At 44.1% G+C, this 14,601-nt stretch overlaps 1 protein-coding gene across 6 annotated transcripts in view; it reads right to left on the reverse strand.

Annotated features, from left to right (window-relative positions):
• Positions 1–398: 398 nt before the first annotated feature.
• The window catches only part of Nlrp1b (NLR family, pyrin domain containing 1B), a 55,177-nt gene continuing 40,974 nt past the window's right edge, over positions 399–14,601 (reverse strand). For 3 of the 6 annotated variants that reach the window (XM_087574980.1, XM_087574979.1, XM_087574981.1), the window contains 6 exons: positions 11,687–11,949; positions 11,078–11,203; positions 9,399–9,540; positions 6,063–6,107; positions 5,322–5,629; positions 399–1,134 (listed from right to left, as the gene is read on the reverse strand). In XM_087574980.1, coding sequence (XP_087431106.1) covers positions 5,337–5,629; positions 6,063–6,107; positions 9,399–9,540; positions 11,078–11,203; positions 11,687–11,949 — 869 coding nt within the window. In that variant the 3' untranslated portion in view covers positions 399–1,134; positions 5,322–5,336. Of the gene's footprint in view, positions 1,135–5,321; positions 5,630–6,062; positions 6,108–9,398; positions 9,541–11,077; positions 11,204–11,686; positions 11,950–13,523; positions 14,172–14,601 lie in introns of those variants that run through there. The other 3 variants (XR_015631782.1, XR_015631781.1, XM_087574982.1) reach the window with 2 other exon arrangements.

Here is a 14,601-nt window from a genome sequence, read left to right on the forward strand (position 1 = left end):
AACACTGCCACGAATGGCGATTAATTTATTATAAAACATTATGATTTGATTTACAGTCTTAGTCTGTTTTGAGATTTGGTTCCCTGAGTACACATTCTCCATGCACTTTGCAGAATGACTTCTAACTTCTTTTGGGCTGTTTAGACTTGAGACCAAAGCAGAATCAATAAATAATTTTAAAGATCCTGAGTTTAAATAATCTGATAATGTGTTTTAGGTAACTCTTAATAATGTACATTTTTATATTTACCCTGTATCTGCATGTAGTGTGTAGTATCATTTGCAAGTGCTCAAACATTTGTTGATCAACTGTTGTGTGACTTTTCTGGGGAGACGTAAAATTAGCATCTGCCCCTAAATTCTGATCTTTCCACAGAACAAAGAATGACTCATTAAGCTCATGTAAAAGAATAGAAATGAATTTGTTAGAGATCACTCGTGGAACAATGGAAAACCACAGACATTTGCAGGAACCCCTTTCTTGAACTGGATCCACCTGCTCTCGCACCAAACTCTTCATCCTGTGCCTCTGTGTGTCCCAGAATTGATGTAAACCTCGGTTCATAGCGCCACCTCGTGTGAGAACAGCAGAAGTGACTCCAGGCTCACTGTGTTAGTTAATGTTTTTATGTACAATCCTTTTGCTCACCAGGGGTTCTGTTGGTTTGACCACTGCCCATCTTGAGAAGCTTAGTTTGTTTCGCTGCAGTCTGGCATGTGGGGCAGCTGAATGCAGGCTGCAAGAGGGAGCTGAGGAGGATTCATAGGTCTGGTCTTTTTCACCAGTTTATACATTGCCCAAAGCAATCATGAGGGTCACACCTTGAAGGAAGCACTGCTCACTGGTTAAAGACTAGACTTCCGGGGTGATCATGTTAGCTAACGCCACCACGAATCCCCTGCAACTCCTACCACTTGACCTTATGGACAAGTGTATAGGATCGAGAACTGACACAATGATGAAGAGGGATAAAGACATTGTTTGGCTGGATGGTGTTGGCACATGGCTTTATTCCCAGCACTCAGGTAGCCGAGGCAAATGGATCTCTTCACTGAGAGTTCAAGTGCACCCTGGTGTACAGAGTGCATTTCAGGACAGCAAGGACTGCACAGCAAAACATTGTCTCAAAAAGGCTGGAAAAAAGAAAAAGAAAACAGGAAAAAGAAAAAAAATAAATTAATGGCAGTTTTCTAGACTTTGCTGTCAGTCCGATTTTGGAAGAAGTTACAGCTTTTTACACAGAAATTACAACAGAGTCAGGATACAAAATTAGATCAGATTTTTTCTTTTATTGGATATTTTTTAAATTTACATTTTAAATGTTACCCGTTTCTCCTTCATCACCCCTCCCCCTGCATCTATGAGCATGTTCCCTCACCCACACACCCACTCCCTCCCACCTTTCCACTCTGACATTCCCCTACACTGGGCCCCCACATGGGAGATCCATTCCATATACAGACACCAAATTGCCCAGACAATATTGCTGACAGGACACTGATAGAACTGTCTCCTGAGAGGCTCTGTCAGAGCATGACAAATACAGAGGTGAACGCTCTCAGCAAACCACTGAACTGAGAATGGTATTCCCCATTGGAGGAGTTTAAAGAAAGGATTGAAGGAATTGAAGGGGTTTGCAACCCCATAAGAACAATACCAACCAACCAGAGCTCCCAGGGACTAAACCACTAACCGAGGAGACAGACCCACGGCTCCAGCTGCATATGTAGCAGAGGTTGGCCTTGTTGGGAACCAATGGGAGGAGTAGCCCTTGGTCCTGACAAGACTGGACCCCCCAGTGTAGGGGGATGTCAGGGAAGGGAGGTAGGAAGAGGTGGGTGGATGGGTGGGGGAGCACCCTCATAGAATAAGGAGGAGGGGGGGATTGAATAGGGGGTTTAGGGGCAGGAAATCAGGAAAGGTGATAACATTTGAAATGTAAATAAAAATATCCAATAAAAATGTTAAAAAAGAAAATATATACCCATCTTAATGCTAATCACGATTATTTTAGAATAAGATGTTTAAAATGCTATTTTTAAGTTAAAAATTATTTATTCACTTTACATGCTGGTTGCATTTCCCCTTCCTCCTCTCCTCCTAGTCCTCTCCTTACAAATCCCTCCCCCACCTCCTCCAGTTCTCTTCAGAGAAGAAGTCTCCCTTGAATACCACCCAACCCTGTGATATCCACTCTCAATAGGCCTAAAACCATCCTTATCACCGAGGCCCAACCATGCAGACCAGTCAGGGGGAAGGGATCCAAAGGCAGGCAACAGTGTCAGAGACATCGTGGACCCACATGAAGCCCAAGCTGCACACCTGCTACAAATACAAAGGGGACCTAGGTCCAGTCACTACATGGTCTTTGGTTGGTAGGTCTGCCTCTGTGATTCCCCATGGTCCCTGGTTAGTTCAGTCTTCAGGTCTTCTTGTGGTGTCCTTGACCCCTCCATCTTGCTTGATTCTATCCCTCACTGTTCTGCAAGTCTCCCAAGCACCACATGAGGTTGTCTGTGGGTCTCTGTATCTCTTTCCATCCACTGCTGGATGAAGTCTCTCAGGAAACGGGATGTTAGGCTCCTCTCTGCGAGTGTAGCAAAGTACCAGTAACAGTGTCAGCGCCTGGCTCTCTTACATGGGATGTGTCTCAAGTTGGGCCAGTCACTGGTTGCACATTCCTTATTCTCTGCTCCACATTAATCCCTCAATTAAAAATAAATCTACATAGACTAAAATTAAGGATGTTATTGCTTTTTAAAAAAGCAAAACCCACGAGGTGCCAAGAGTCAAAGGGTTTGGTTTTTAATTTTCTAATGTGTTTCCTGGAAGACACCAAATGTTTAAACATTCTAGGATCGTAAGGAAGGACCAGCCTGGAAAATACAGCTACTTACACCCCAGACCACTCCACCCCGCTCCAGCCAAGAAGCAGGACCATTCTGCTTTCTGTTGTGACTATTGGCCTCAGGTCACATAAACACATTATATGGATATCTAAGCTATAACTGGTAACTTGACACAAAGCAGTCTTTATCAATGGGTATTTACAGTTAAAAAACCAACAATAACTACAACAAACACAAAGAGAAAAACACACAGACACGCAAACCTTTCCCCCAGCAGACTGCCACATAAGCACACAGTTGCCATTTTACATCGCTTAAACATAAGTCCCTCTCTGTAGGAGATTTAAAAACCAACCCTTAATCAGCCTAAATTTCCATTTCAAGATATTTGTTGTTATAATGGGTTTAATTATCATCAACAGGAAATGTAAATATGTCAATACACATCTTTCATTATAAAATGTGTATCTTTTTAAAATTATTCATTTATGCTTGATAAATGTGTACTTTAACGTCTCCATTTCTAAACACTCATTGTCCCTTTGGATTTCTTAAAGGACCTGACTCTTTCTGCAGTTTCAGGGGTCTCTTGGTGGCACCACATTGTATGTTTGTATTAAAGGGACACCAGCTGTGCAGGCTGCACATCATATCCTTAGACAAAGATCCCAGAGAAGGAATGATTACGTTTCTTGGAAGAAAACTTAATACTGAGCTATTCTGTTCACTAATGCCGATTTCCCTGCAAATGTGCCATTGTCTGAAGCAACCAGTCCTGACCGCTGTCCAGGTGACTTGTCCTCTGGAGGAGCTAAGTTGAGAACTGTCTCAGTGCACTTCTGCTGTTGGCCACAGAAAGTCTGTTCTCTCAGGGCTTGTGTCTCAGCCCATCCTAACCCAGTCAGTATGGAGGCATGGGTCAATCAGAGCACTTGGTGACCTTACAATGCATAAGGGGACAGAGAAAGGGATGGGGACTCATTTTAACACATCAATAATTCAAGAAATCTAACACATTTCCTCTTTATAAGATTTAAGATGCTCTCTGTATAAAATGTATATTAAGTATTGATATTTTAGCATTTTTACTTATTTACAAATAACTATGTAATATCTGCCATATACATTTAAGAACCTTGATTGACAGCTCATATCTGTCACACACATTTAAGAATCTTGGCTTTACTTGCCATTGGCTTATTTGTTTAGTTTAAGTTATTTCCAAATTCCAGATGAAGTCAATATCACAGAAAGGAAGCTCAAAACTTTAAAAAAAATCCCATAAAACCTGGAGGATTCTGGGTAAGTCTCCTGGGCTGAGGCTGCCTGCCTGTGACCTAGGAAGGGCTGGAGTTAGAATGAGGGAAATATTGTTCTCCAAAAGAGAAAGAGATGCAAAGTGCAGAGATCCCAACAGCAGAGAGAGCACACATGCATAGTCAAGAGGAAAATATGGGAGACACTGAGAAACCGGCTAACTGTTCTGTCCATGAGTCTGGCAGGAAGGGATGCAGAAACATGACCCAGAGGGAAAGCCTTGTAGCCTGGAGAAAGAGACTGGCAGGGCTGTGCTCCTGGTAAGCACACAGGCTTCCAAGCCTCAAGTCTGACATGAGTTTTGGTGAGATAATTCCATTGGGAGATGGGAAGAGGACACCCATTTTGTCATTCTCTTATAAATATTAAAAATGCTGTGTGTTTGATTGAATGTGCATCTGTGTATTGGTGACTATCAAGTACAGAATAAGATGCTGGATCTGGGGCTTTGGTGTTACACAGTTGTGAGCCGCCTGAAGTAGGTGCTGGGAGTTGGACTCTGATCATTTCAAGAGCAGCTCTTACCACTGAGCCTCTGTTCAGTCATCTGTTCAACACTCGCACATCAGTTTCTTAAGCCATGACTCTCACCTCCATATGGGATGACGTAACCAAATGTGAGGCTTGCAAGTTCATTACTAGAACAGAAGGCTTGTGCATATGTAACTGCCCAAGATTAGTTCACAATGTGCACTGAATCTGAAGTGTTTCTGGTGGTGACCACATGTTGCATCATGTGACTTCCCTACATCTCTGTTTGACCAGACAGCATGCATTTTAAAAGCCTCCTCCTCTCCTATTCATGAGACATGCACTTTCCAGGGAGAGCCATCATCTCTTTGTTTTCATTCTCAGGATCCCCATCCTGTGTGTATCGTGGTGGGTCAAGTTGGCTTAATGCTGGCCAGTCTGGCCATTAGTGCAGGCTCAACAAGGTCCTGATAGAAATACCGGTGCTACTGGGTGTTTTCTGAGATGCTCAACTCCCATGACCATCTGTCTAGGGAAGCCAAGGGGGAGCATCTGGATCCCCAAGAGGTGTCCTGGAAACAGTGTCATCAGAAAAGAAGCTCACATGGCCACTAGCTGCTGATGGAGAAACTAAGGACCAAAGGAAGTTCAGGCAGAGCCAGGACTCTAAGGAGATTGCTCACCCCTCAGACAGGATGTCAGTATCTCAAAGAGACTCCACCCGACATCTCAAGCAGATCCATGACCAGGTGAGGATGGGTCTCCTTCAGAGCGTTGTAGAATTGGTCTTTGCCGGCTCGACTCCAGGCCCGGCTGAGGCTTAACAGCTTCCTCATCTTGTCTTGGTTTGTGGTTTCAGCCCTCACTGCCTCATAGGAATCTTCACTCAGCACCAGACTATGCAGCTTGTCCAAGAGAGGGTCCACTGATGTCACTCGGGCCACCAGCTGCTCCCGATGCTGGTCCATGAAGTGTAGCAGGGCAGGAGCATCTAAGGGTAAAGATGAGAAAGTCACTGAGCAAAAAATAAAATGCTCCTTCGGTGTCACTGACTGGCCACCCACTTCTTCCTCTTTTTCTGAAACTGCTCCTTTCTTCTGCACCCCTGCCTCTCTACTTCCTCTGGAAGGCCAGTAGAAAAATAGCATTACCATCTTGAGGCCAGGTATCATCAGTATGACACTCTGCATAATCAAGAGGAGAGTTTTTTGGTGGGGTATCAGTTTCGGAGTGTGTAAAGTCATTGTCAGTGTGGGAAGCAGCAAGGGGCATGAGAGAAACTCTACCCTAGGTATGGGCCTCTCCCACATTCTGGTGAGGTCTGCAAACTGTGGCTCTCTCCTTGCAGTCTTTCCTTTTAAGAATCACAAGATGTAGCAGCAGAATACTATTGGCTTCTCTAGACTCTTAGAGTTTTTACTAACCTTTTGTGGCTGGAGCAATCCTGGGCAGTGCAGGTCTGAGGTCTCCTGGAAGAAAGGAGAGATGAACCATCTGTAATGATGTCCACACCAACACCCAGTGCATTCTGTGAAACTCCTACCTGTGCCTGAGATTTTGAGAATGAACTACAGACATTCTGATTTACTCTGAAGGTGAACATCTCCTCAGTTATCGAGGGTGTCTTGGGCCTAGTCTATCATCATAGAGAGAATAGACCTGAGAATGAACAACAGACACTTCTCTCACATGATCTCAGACTCAATTTTATCCTCAACTGAATTCCTTTTGGGCAGCAATCAAGTCCCTTGCTAATCATTTTGGTTAAAAATAAAGATATTTTTGTCCTTGTTTGATTTTGTACACTCACAGATGACAAACTTGTGTTCTGGATTTGATGGTAGAATTAAGATGAGACAAGACAGAGCACATGGGAATAGCAAATGAATTTCATCCATGAGTGAAGAAGATTAGTGAATTGCAGCTTATGAATAAGCCTCAGGTGATTGACAGTTCCTATATTCACTGTGCTCTAACAGTTTAGGGAGGTCAGTTCAGGGACACCGTTTTTAGTATTGGGAAGCCCTGATCCAATTTGTATGAAAGAAAGATGATACGGGAAATAATCCATGCTAGATGGATCATCTTGTGTATCCTGAGCTGTAGATAAACTGGACTATCTAATGACAACAGTGACAGAGTGACCATAAATAAAGGCCTTGTTGTGATTTGCATGGGATCAGTTCTTGTTTGGTCTTTCTTTCTTTCTTTCTTTCTTTCTTTCTTTCTTTCTTTCTTTCTTTCTTTCTTTCTTTCTTTCTTTCCTTTATTTGTGAGTTCTCTCACACTTCCTTGGCACTGTACAACAAAATTTATATGCTACAATGGAGGCATTTGCACAACCATGCACATTGAAGTTCTGTTCCCAATAGCTAGGAAATGTAATTGCCTAGATGTCCATCAACAGAGGACTAGATAATGGATGTGTGGTACATTCATAGCATGGGGTTTGACTGAGGCACGAAGAAAATGACATTATAGAGGTAAGTGTAAAAAGTAGGAGAGACATCGAACAAGACAATCCAGGTCCAGAAGGAAACAGCACATCTCCCGCGTGAAGCTTCTAAACCCCCCGAAACCAGAAACTAGAAGTGGGACTTGGCCTTCGGGACTGAAGAAAGGACAGTAGTAGATTGGTATAACATAGGTAGACTAGGAACCTGTTATTTACTAATTATAAAAACTAAAACACAATACAAGGCTTGAAATGGAGATCCTAGAAGTAATGAGTTTTAAAACAAAACCCACTTCCAAGTGTGGGACCCCTCCTTTAGAGTTTGTGGGCAGGGAAGTCCTGGGGATCACTACAGGCTCATGTCATTCTGACTAGTTCCCCAGAAGAACTAGTAGATAGGGCAATAGTGTTGATTACACAGCACCTCTTAGACATGTGGTATAGAGAATTCAAGCTGAAGGTGAATTGGAAGCTTTCCTCCTGTTGCTAAGCCCTCAGGCTGCTGAGGAAGAAAAGGCATCAACAACAGTCTGATCCAGCTGTGCTCTCTATGATCATGAACTGACCTGCTAAGGTGGTCCCTCTGCTGCACGGTGGCACAAACACGATGGGAGCAGCCACTAGCTCCATAATTCACACTCCATAAGATAGAGTACATCCCTAGCAATAAAATTCTTGTAAAACGAATAAACCAACCCAGGTCTACAGAAATCTTAGACCTTTAAGAGAAGCTACTGCTGCTGCTTGGCTAATGGACACAGGATTACTGCCCTTTTACCTATCTGTGTCTACACCACAGACAAAGGCTACTTTTAACAGTCATGAGGAAAGTCTCTCTTTAGTGTGAATGGAGGCGACTGCAGATACTTATTGCTATATACGATGCTGAAAATAAAGTATGAATTGGGTGAATACTCATCTCTGTAACTAATACATTTATAACATCCCATTAACACTTAAGGAACACTGTAGAAGAGGAATTTGAAAGAATACAGCCACATACTCTATGGAGAAGGCTTGTGAGTGCTGTCTTATAATCAGGGTATTTCCATGGCCATCATGAGCTCATAGCACCCACAGCTCCTGTCTCTGGACCCTCACTAGCTGGGTCTACACATCAGTCAGCTATCCATGGGAAACCAGCTCGCAGGGACAGTGGATTTACTGCTAAAGTCCTGGCAAAGAAATTATGGGAGGTACATATTCCATCTGCATACATGCTGGTGGCATCACTATGTTCCTCAGGATAGTACAAAACCCTGGGTCACACAGATGGTCCAAGTTTACTGTGAGAGATGAAGAAAAATCATTTGAATGTGGTAAAGAGATTTATAGAAAAGAAGCAGAGCTGGCAGGAGTAGGAGGGAGAGAAGAGAGGACTTTTCTTTCTTTTACTTTTTTAAGGTTGAGTAACTAGAATAAAATAATTTATTAATGTAAATTATGTACGGATTTACACACCAAGTATCTCATTTTGACAAAATTCCTTCATTTTAAAGCTGAGCTGTTATGTGATCTGAAGGCAGATCTTTGTGCTCCTCAATCTATCACTTCCAGGGCAGTGGGAGCCGAAAGAGAACACGGGATTGAGAAAACGGGGCTTAGGGTATGTGGTGCTTTGCATACGATGTGTTCCCTGAACAACGATCATGTGTTGAAGAACTGGTCCTGCAGCAGTATTCACAGGTGGCTGGTCCTGAGGGCTGTGGGTGTATGAATGGAGCCATACACCAGTGCTCTCACCATGGAGTGAGTACTGAGAGTGGAAAGGGAATCACATAAGGGTGTGCAGCTGGAGGAGGACAGTCACTGGGCATGTCCTGGAGAGAACACACTGCGTGGACTTTCTCTCCTCCTCACTTCCAATTCCTTTTCTTCTCCCCACTCCTACTTTCTCTCTGTCTCTTTACCTTCTCCCCCTCTCTCCTTGGTGAAAGCAAGAAGAGATAGACCTTCTCTCTTACCTGGAAGCTCCCACTTCTATCATATCCTATTTCATATCAGGCTCAAAGAGTCAGAACCACCTGACCATGGATCAACACTTGGTTCTAAGACCTTGAATCAAAAAAATCTTTTTTTTCTTTACAAATTGTGTTTTTCTCATATATTTGTCCCAAACGGGAAGAGCTGACTGTTACAGCATCCTTCACTGTGTAAACTGTGCTCACCCCACCTCTCATGGATCTTGCAAAACCACATAATTGATCTTGCTTTCTCGTGGCATCAAGAAATAACAAAAGTATACCTCTCCCTAGTCATTGCCTTTGTTTAAGCTTCAGGGTCTCTGGATTTACACTAATTTTACCTGGTTTCAGCAAGGCCTCCCATATGAGTTGCGTGTGCTTCTTGTCTTTGATTTGCAGCTTAATCTCTGAACCCATGTGTCCAACATAGATCTCAGAGAAGAGCTGGAATTCCTTGCTGCTCCTGTAGCATAGCTCCAGTTCCTAGAGAGAGAGGGGGGGGGATAGATATCTATCTATATCTATCTATCTATCTATCTATCTATCTATCTATCTATCTATCTATCTATCTATCTATCTATCGAGAGAGGAGTGGGGAGGGAGGGAGAGAGAGATCCTCTGTGAGAATTCCATACTCATTCTGTGAAGGAGGGATATCCCCAGTCACAAACTTTCTTGATCTTGCTCACCACATTATATACTGCCTCTTTTTTGCACTGAGGTGATCCACAGCCTGTGAACATACACCTTTACTCAGAAGGCTGAGGACCCAGCATGCAGAGGCAGGGACTGATACTGAAATCTCATTCTCTATTATTTCTTGATTATGTCAATAAAGATAGCAGAAGCTAATTGTTGGGTGGAGATAAAGAGGTGGGATTTTCTGGGTCCAAGGCGGAAAAGGAGGGAGAGCGATAGAGAAAGGATATTTTGGCCAGGCTTTGGAGAGAAGAGCACAAGCCATGTAAGGTCTGGGGGCTACTAGAACTGGTGGTGGCCTTCATCACTGGCAGACTCCTAATTTAGGTTAGCTGATGAGTTTAGAGCAATAGATTGTCTATTAGAATCTAATTAAAGCCCAGCAGTTGTGTTATATGGCTGGTTTTTAAATATTAAGGCTGTCTGGTGTTTTCCATCTGCACTCAGGTGGGCAGGAGACAGAGCACAGCCACAGGGCGGTCGTTAGAGGTTTGGTGGAGTTAGCTGTGAGGAGTTGGAGGAGCAATCACAGCTCCCAGGGCTCAGATTACCAGCTTGCCATGGGCAGAGCCATGTCAGGAGTAGGATCAGTGGCAGAGTATTCTCGGAGCTAAGCTGAGAACACAGCCCGAGAAGGTTATAACGTGGCTTTTTAAAACTACAGGCCACACTAGCATACTGTTTCTTTTCTCATTGTTCTGACAAACCTGACAGGAGGAAACTTAAGGAAGGAATTATGTTGTTAGTTAGTTTCATGTTGGGAAATGCATGGAGTTTAGGGTTCAATTATTTGTGGCGGGAACTTGTTATATTCCCAGGACATCAGGAGTTGGTATGTCTGAGTTAGGGAGAGGGGCATGGGCATAAGCCTCATGGCCTGCCACTAATGACCTTTGTCTGACACCCAGGCCTCACATTTTTGCTTCTACAAATTTCCCGAATATTACCACTGTCTGGGGACCCAGTGTTTAAGCATTTATACCTGTAGGAGACACTTCAGATTCAAACCCTCACAGCCAGGGATGAGTTAGCACTCATTCTGAAAGTCCTGCTCACACATTCTCAGCCTGGGCTTCTCTCCATGTTTAACGGGACTCTTCTCTTTGCCAGATTGAATCTAATTCCTCACTTCCCCAGGCCTACTCTGCAATCCTCTGTGGTCCCTTAACAACAACTTTGATGTTTAGGTGATAAGTCTTGATTGTTGAGATTCCAATTGCTTCCTCCCTCTCTTAGTTGGCTGCTAAGCCTTCAAATCTGCCCCACATATTTCCCAAGCCTGGCATCAGACCCCGACAAGTATCAAACTCTGGATGCTCACCTTCGGGGTGATTTCCAGCTTCTCAGAACCAGACACGATGTAGCGGGAGCCGATGTACAGGCTATCTACTGGGGGTGGCTTGTGTATTCTCACGAACTGAAACTTCATTTCTTCCTCATCAATGGCCTAGGGAACATTACACACAGTGATTTATCTAGATCTCTGGGCCACAGCATCTGGTCTAAATGAGGCAAGGTGGTTGATTAGTACATTTGTGTGGGATAGGGTGGTGACACCTCCTGGGCACCCTTTTAACTTGTGTTCTCCCACATGGGTGGTTGCATTATTGGCCCCTGTCCTGTTCATTTGAGAATGAGGTCTCTGCCAGGGAAGAGGGAGTTCACTACATGTTGGTAGTGGAGCATTCTAATACTCTGTTTGGGGTAAGAGGCTATAAAATCCTATGTAGAGATTGGCAAAAAGGCACTGATGCAGTTGTAAGGGACTCTGGTGTGAGTGGTCTAGAAGAAGGCCGACTCATACACTCCAGGGTTTCCCCCACAGAACACATTCACTTTCCCAGTTAAGAATCTCTTCAAGGGACTCAACAGCTGCATCTCGGGTTTTCTGTTAACACAACCTGGTCCCACCTTTGGGGTTCTGAGTTACCTTCTGAATGGTGCAGTCATTGGGGATGAGGTAGAGGTGAAGGGTGACCTCTTCAAGACTGAGGTGATAGTAGATCAGTGTGATGGAAGTGATGGGGATGAAGCGCCGGGCAGCAGGGATTATTCTCAGCACAACTCCTAATGGCGAGAAGCTTGGGTTTTTCAGTACTGCATAGCGATGCTTCACCCTAACTGGCGTTTCTAGAACCGCCCCATGTTCTTGAAAGTGGGCCACCTTGAAGTCAAATGTGCTTGCCTTTGGGTCTGTGAAAGAACAAATTCAAAGATGTAGATTTAGTGTTTCTATCGAGTGAAAATGGGACCCCTCCTATAGGCCTCCATGTCAGCACTTCTGTAGAACTGCTTTCCTGTTTTCTTTCAGGCTTTTCTGAGAACAGGTGCTCTGATCTCAGGTGTGTAGCTGCTCCTGGAGACTGTCTTCCAGCTCTAGGTGAGAGCAGGAATCAGAAAGGTCCTGCCCCTGATTGCTCCTAGGTCCTTGTACCCAGGGGGCACAGTTGGCACTATGCGATTCCCTCTGGGGTCTGTAATGTGGGCAGAGGGTAGTCTCTTCCGACTTCTCAAGACTGTCCACACTTCTGAGTGTCCAGCTCTCTCCCCCATGGGATTTGGGTGCAGGGAGCTGCTTGGCTGGTCCAGTTCAGTCCTGGGCGCAGGCCAGAACCGAAGGTACCAGCGGTGTCCAGAGGCACTGTGCAGTTTCCCCTTGGACCAGAGATGTGGGCAGAGGTGTGCAGAAGTGGAGTCTGTCCTGCAGTCTCATGATGTCTGCACTTCTGGGTGTTCACTCTCTTCCCCCAGGTTTCATCTTTTGAAGAGCCAAGTCCATTTAGAGGCAGAAAGCCTTAATTGACGATATCCCCTGTTCTGCAAATGCAAATGCTCAAGGAAGTGTTTCCCCATGGTCAGTACATCCTACAGACATTGTCTGGGGCAGGTTACTTGTCAAGCTGTCACCCGAACTTACCGGTGTCACACCTACGTTTTTTTGGGGGGTAAGCAGGCAAGATTCCAGATTGAGCAGGTCATTGAGTCAAGATGCACAGCTTCAGATAACAGCTAAGGCCAGGTTTGAGTCAAAGACCCTGCAGTGAAGTCTTGACAGATCATTCTATGAACCTTTGAAAGGGAAGCCTAAGAGTAAATGGAAATCCTAGGATGTGGAGAGTCAGAATCACAATTGTTTTCTGATGAAGAAAGTTGTAGGTAGGCGTAGAGAGATGGCCTAAGAAAGAGGCCATGTGTATTTCATGTGCAGAACTGGATGGGTGGAGATATCCAAGTTCATTGGAGTCCTGTCAATGCCACCATGATCTCCATCGCTAGGTGCTAAAGTGTAGAAGTTGGTGCTTATGCTGAAAGAATTGGTCTGTGGTTTGACCATTCCTTACTGTGCTCTGATTCGTCCACGTTGGGTGTCAGTGCTTATTCTTCGTCACTGGATATTGGAAGTGTGTAACTTGTATCTTATATTATAGGAGCTCATGGATAAGACATTGCTTCAAGTCTGTCGAGAGATGGATTTAAACTATGGGAATTATCAAGGTCTAATGGGACCTTTGAAACCAGATTGCACTTTTCATGGTGAGATTAAACTGAAACTTTAGAGATAAAAAGTGGAAAGTTGGGGATTTAACATGATGTGCTTGTGTGTCAAGTTGACAACGGATAGAACCATGATGTTGAATGTTACATGTGAACTTGATGTGATTGCTACACAGCTCTCTTTGCCTGTCTTTTCTCCTGAGTTTGCGCCCAACTTGCATCATGACAAAGAGTATTGCATTGAATGTTGTTTAGCAGAGAAAAATATCTTCTTTTTTATGTAAAATATATTTATATTTTTATTGAATATTTCATGTACTTACATTTCAAATGTATCTCCTTTCCCATCTCCCACGCCCCTCCCTCTCCCCCTTCTTCTATGAGAATGCTCCCATTCCCAACCACCCACTCCATCCTCAATGCTCCGTCATTACCCTATATTGGAGAAACAAGCCTTCACAGGACCAAGGGCATTTACTCACATTGTTGCTGGACAATGTCATCCTCTGCCACGTATGTGGCTAGAGTTGTCGTTCCCTCCACGTGTACTCATTGTTTGGTGGTTTAATCCCTGGGTGCTAGGTGGAATTTGGTTGGTTGATAGTTTCCTTTGGTGTTGCAAACTCCTTCCACTCCTTCAGTCTTTGCTCTAACTCCTCCATTTGGGTCCCTGTGTTCAGTCCGATGGTTAGCTGCAACCATCTTCATCTGTGTCAGTAGGAAACTGGCAGAGCCCCTCAGGAGACACCCATATCTGGCTCCTGTCAGCAAGCACTTCTCGGCATCAGCAATAGTGACTGGGTTTGTAGCTGCATAAGGGATGGATCCCCAGGTGGGGCAGTCTCTGGATGACCTTTTCTTCAAGTGCTGCTCCACTCTTTGTTCCTGTATTTCCTCCCATGAGTACTTTGTTCTCCCTTCTAAAAAGGAATGAAGAAAGCAAATTTTGGTCTTCCTTCGTCTTGGGATTCATATGATCTGTGAATTTTTTCTTAGGTATTCCAAACTTTTGGGCTAATATCCACTATTCAGTGAGTGCATACCATTTCTGTTCTTTTTTGACTGGGTTATCTCACCCAGGGTAATATTTTATAATTCAATCCATTTGCCTAAAAATTTCATGTAGTCATTGTTTTTAATAGCTGAGTAGTACTTCATTTTGTAAATGTAGTACATTTTTTGTATCCATTCCTCTGTTGAGAGACATCTGGGTTCTTTCCAGCTTCTGGCTATTATAAACAAGGGTGCTGTGAACATAGTGGAGCATGTGTCCTTGTTACATCTTGCAGCATCTTTTGGGTATATTCCCAGGAGTGCTAGAGCTGGGTCCTCAGGTAGTACTATGTCCAA

The sequence above is a fragment of the Rattus norvegicus genome, chromosome 10 (genome assembly GCF_021556685.1).
Source record: "Rattus norvegicus strain SHRSP/BbbUtx chromosome 10, alternate assembly SHRSP_T2T, whole genome shotgun sequence".
NCBI lineage: Eukaryota > Metazoa > Chordata > Mammalia > Rodentia > Muridae > Rattus > Rattus norvegicus.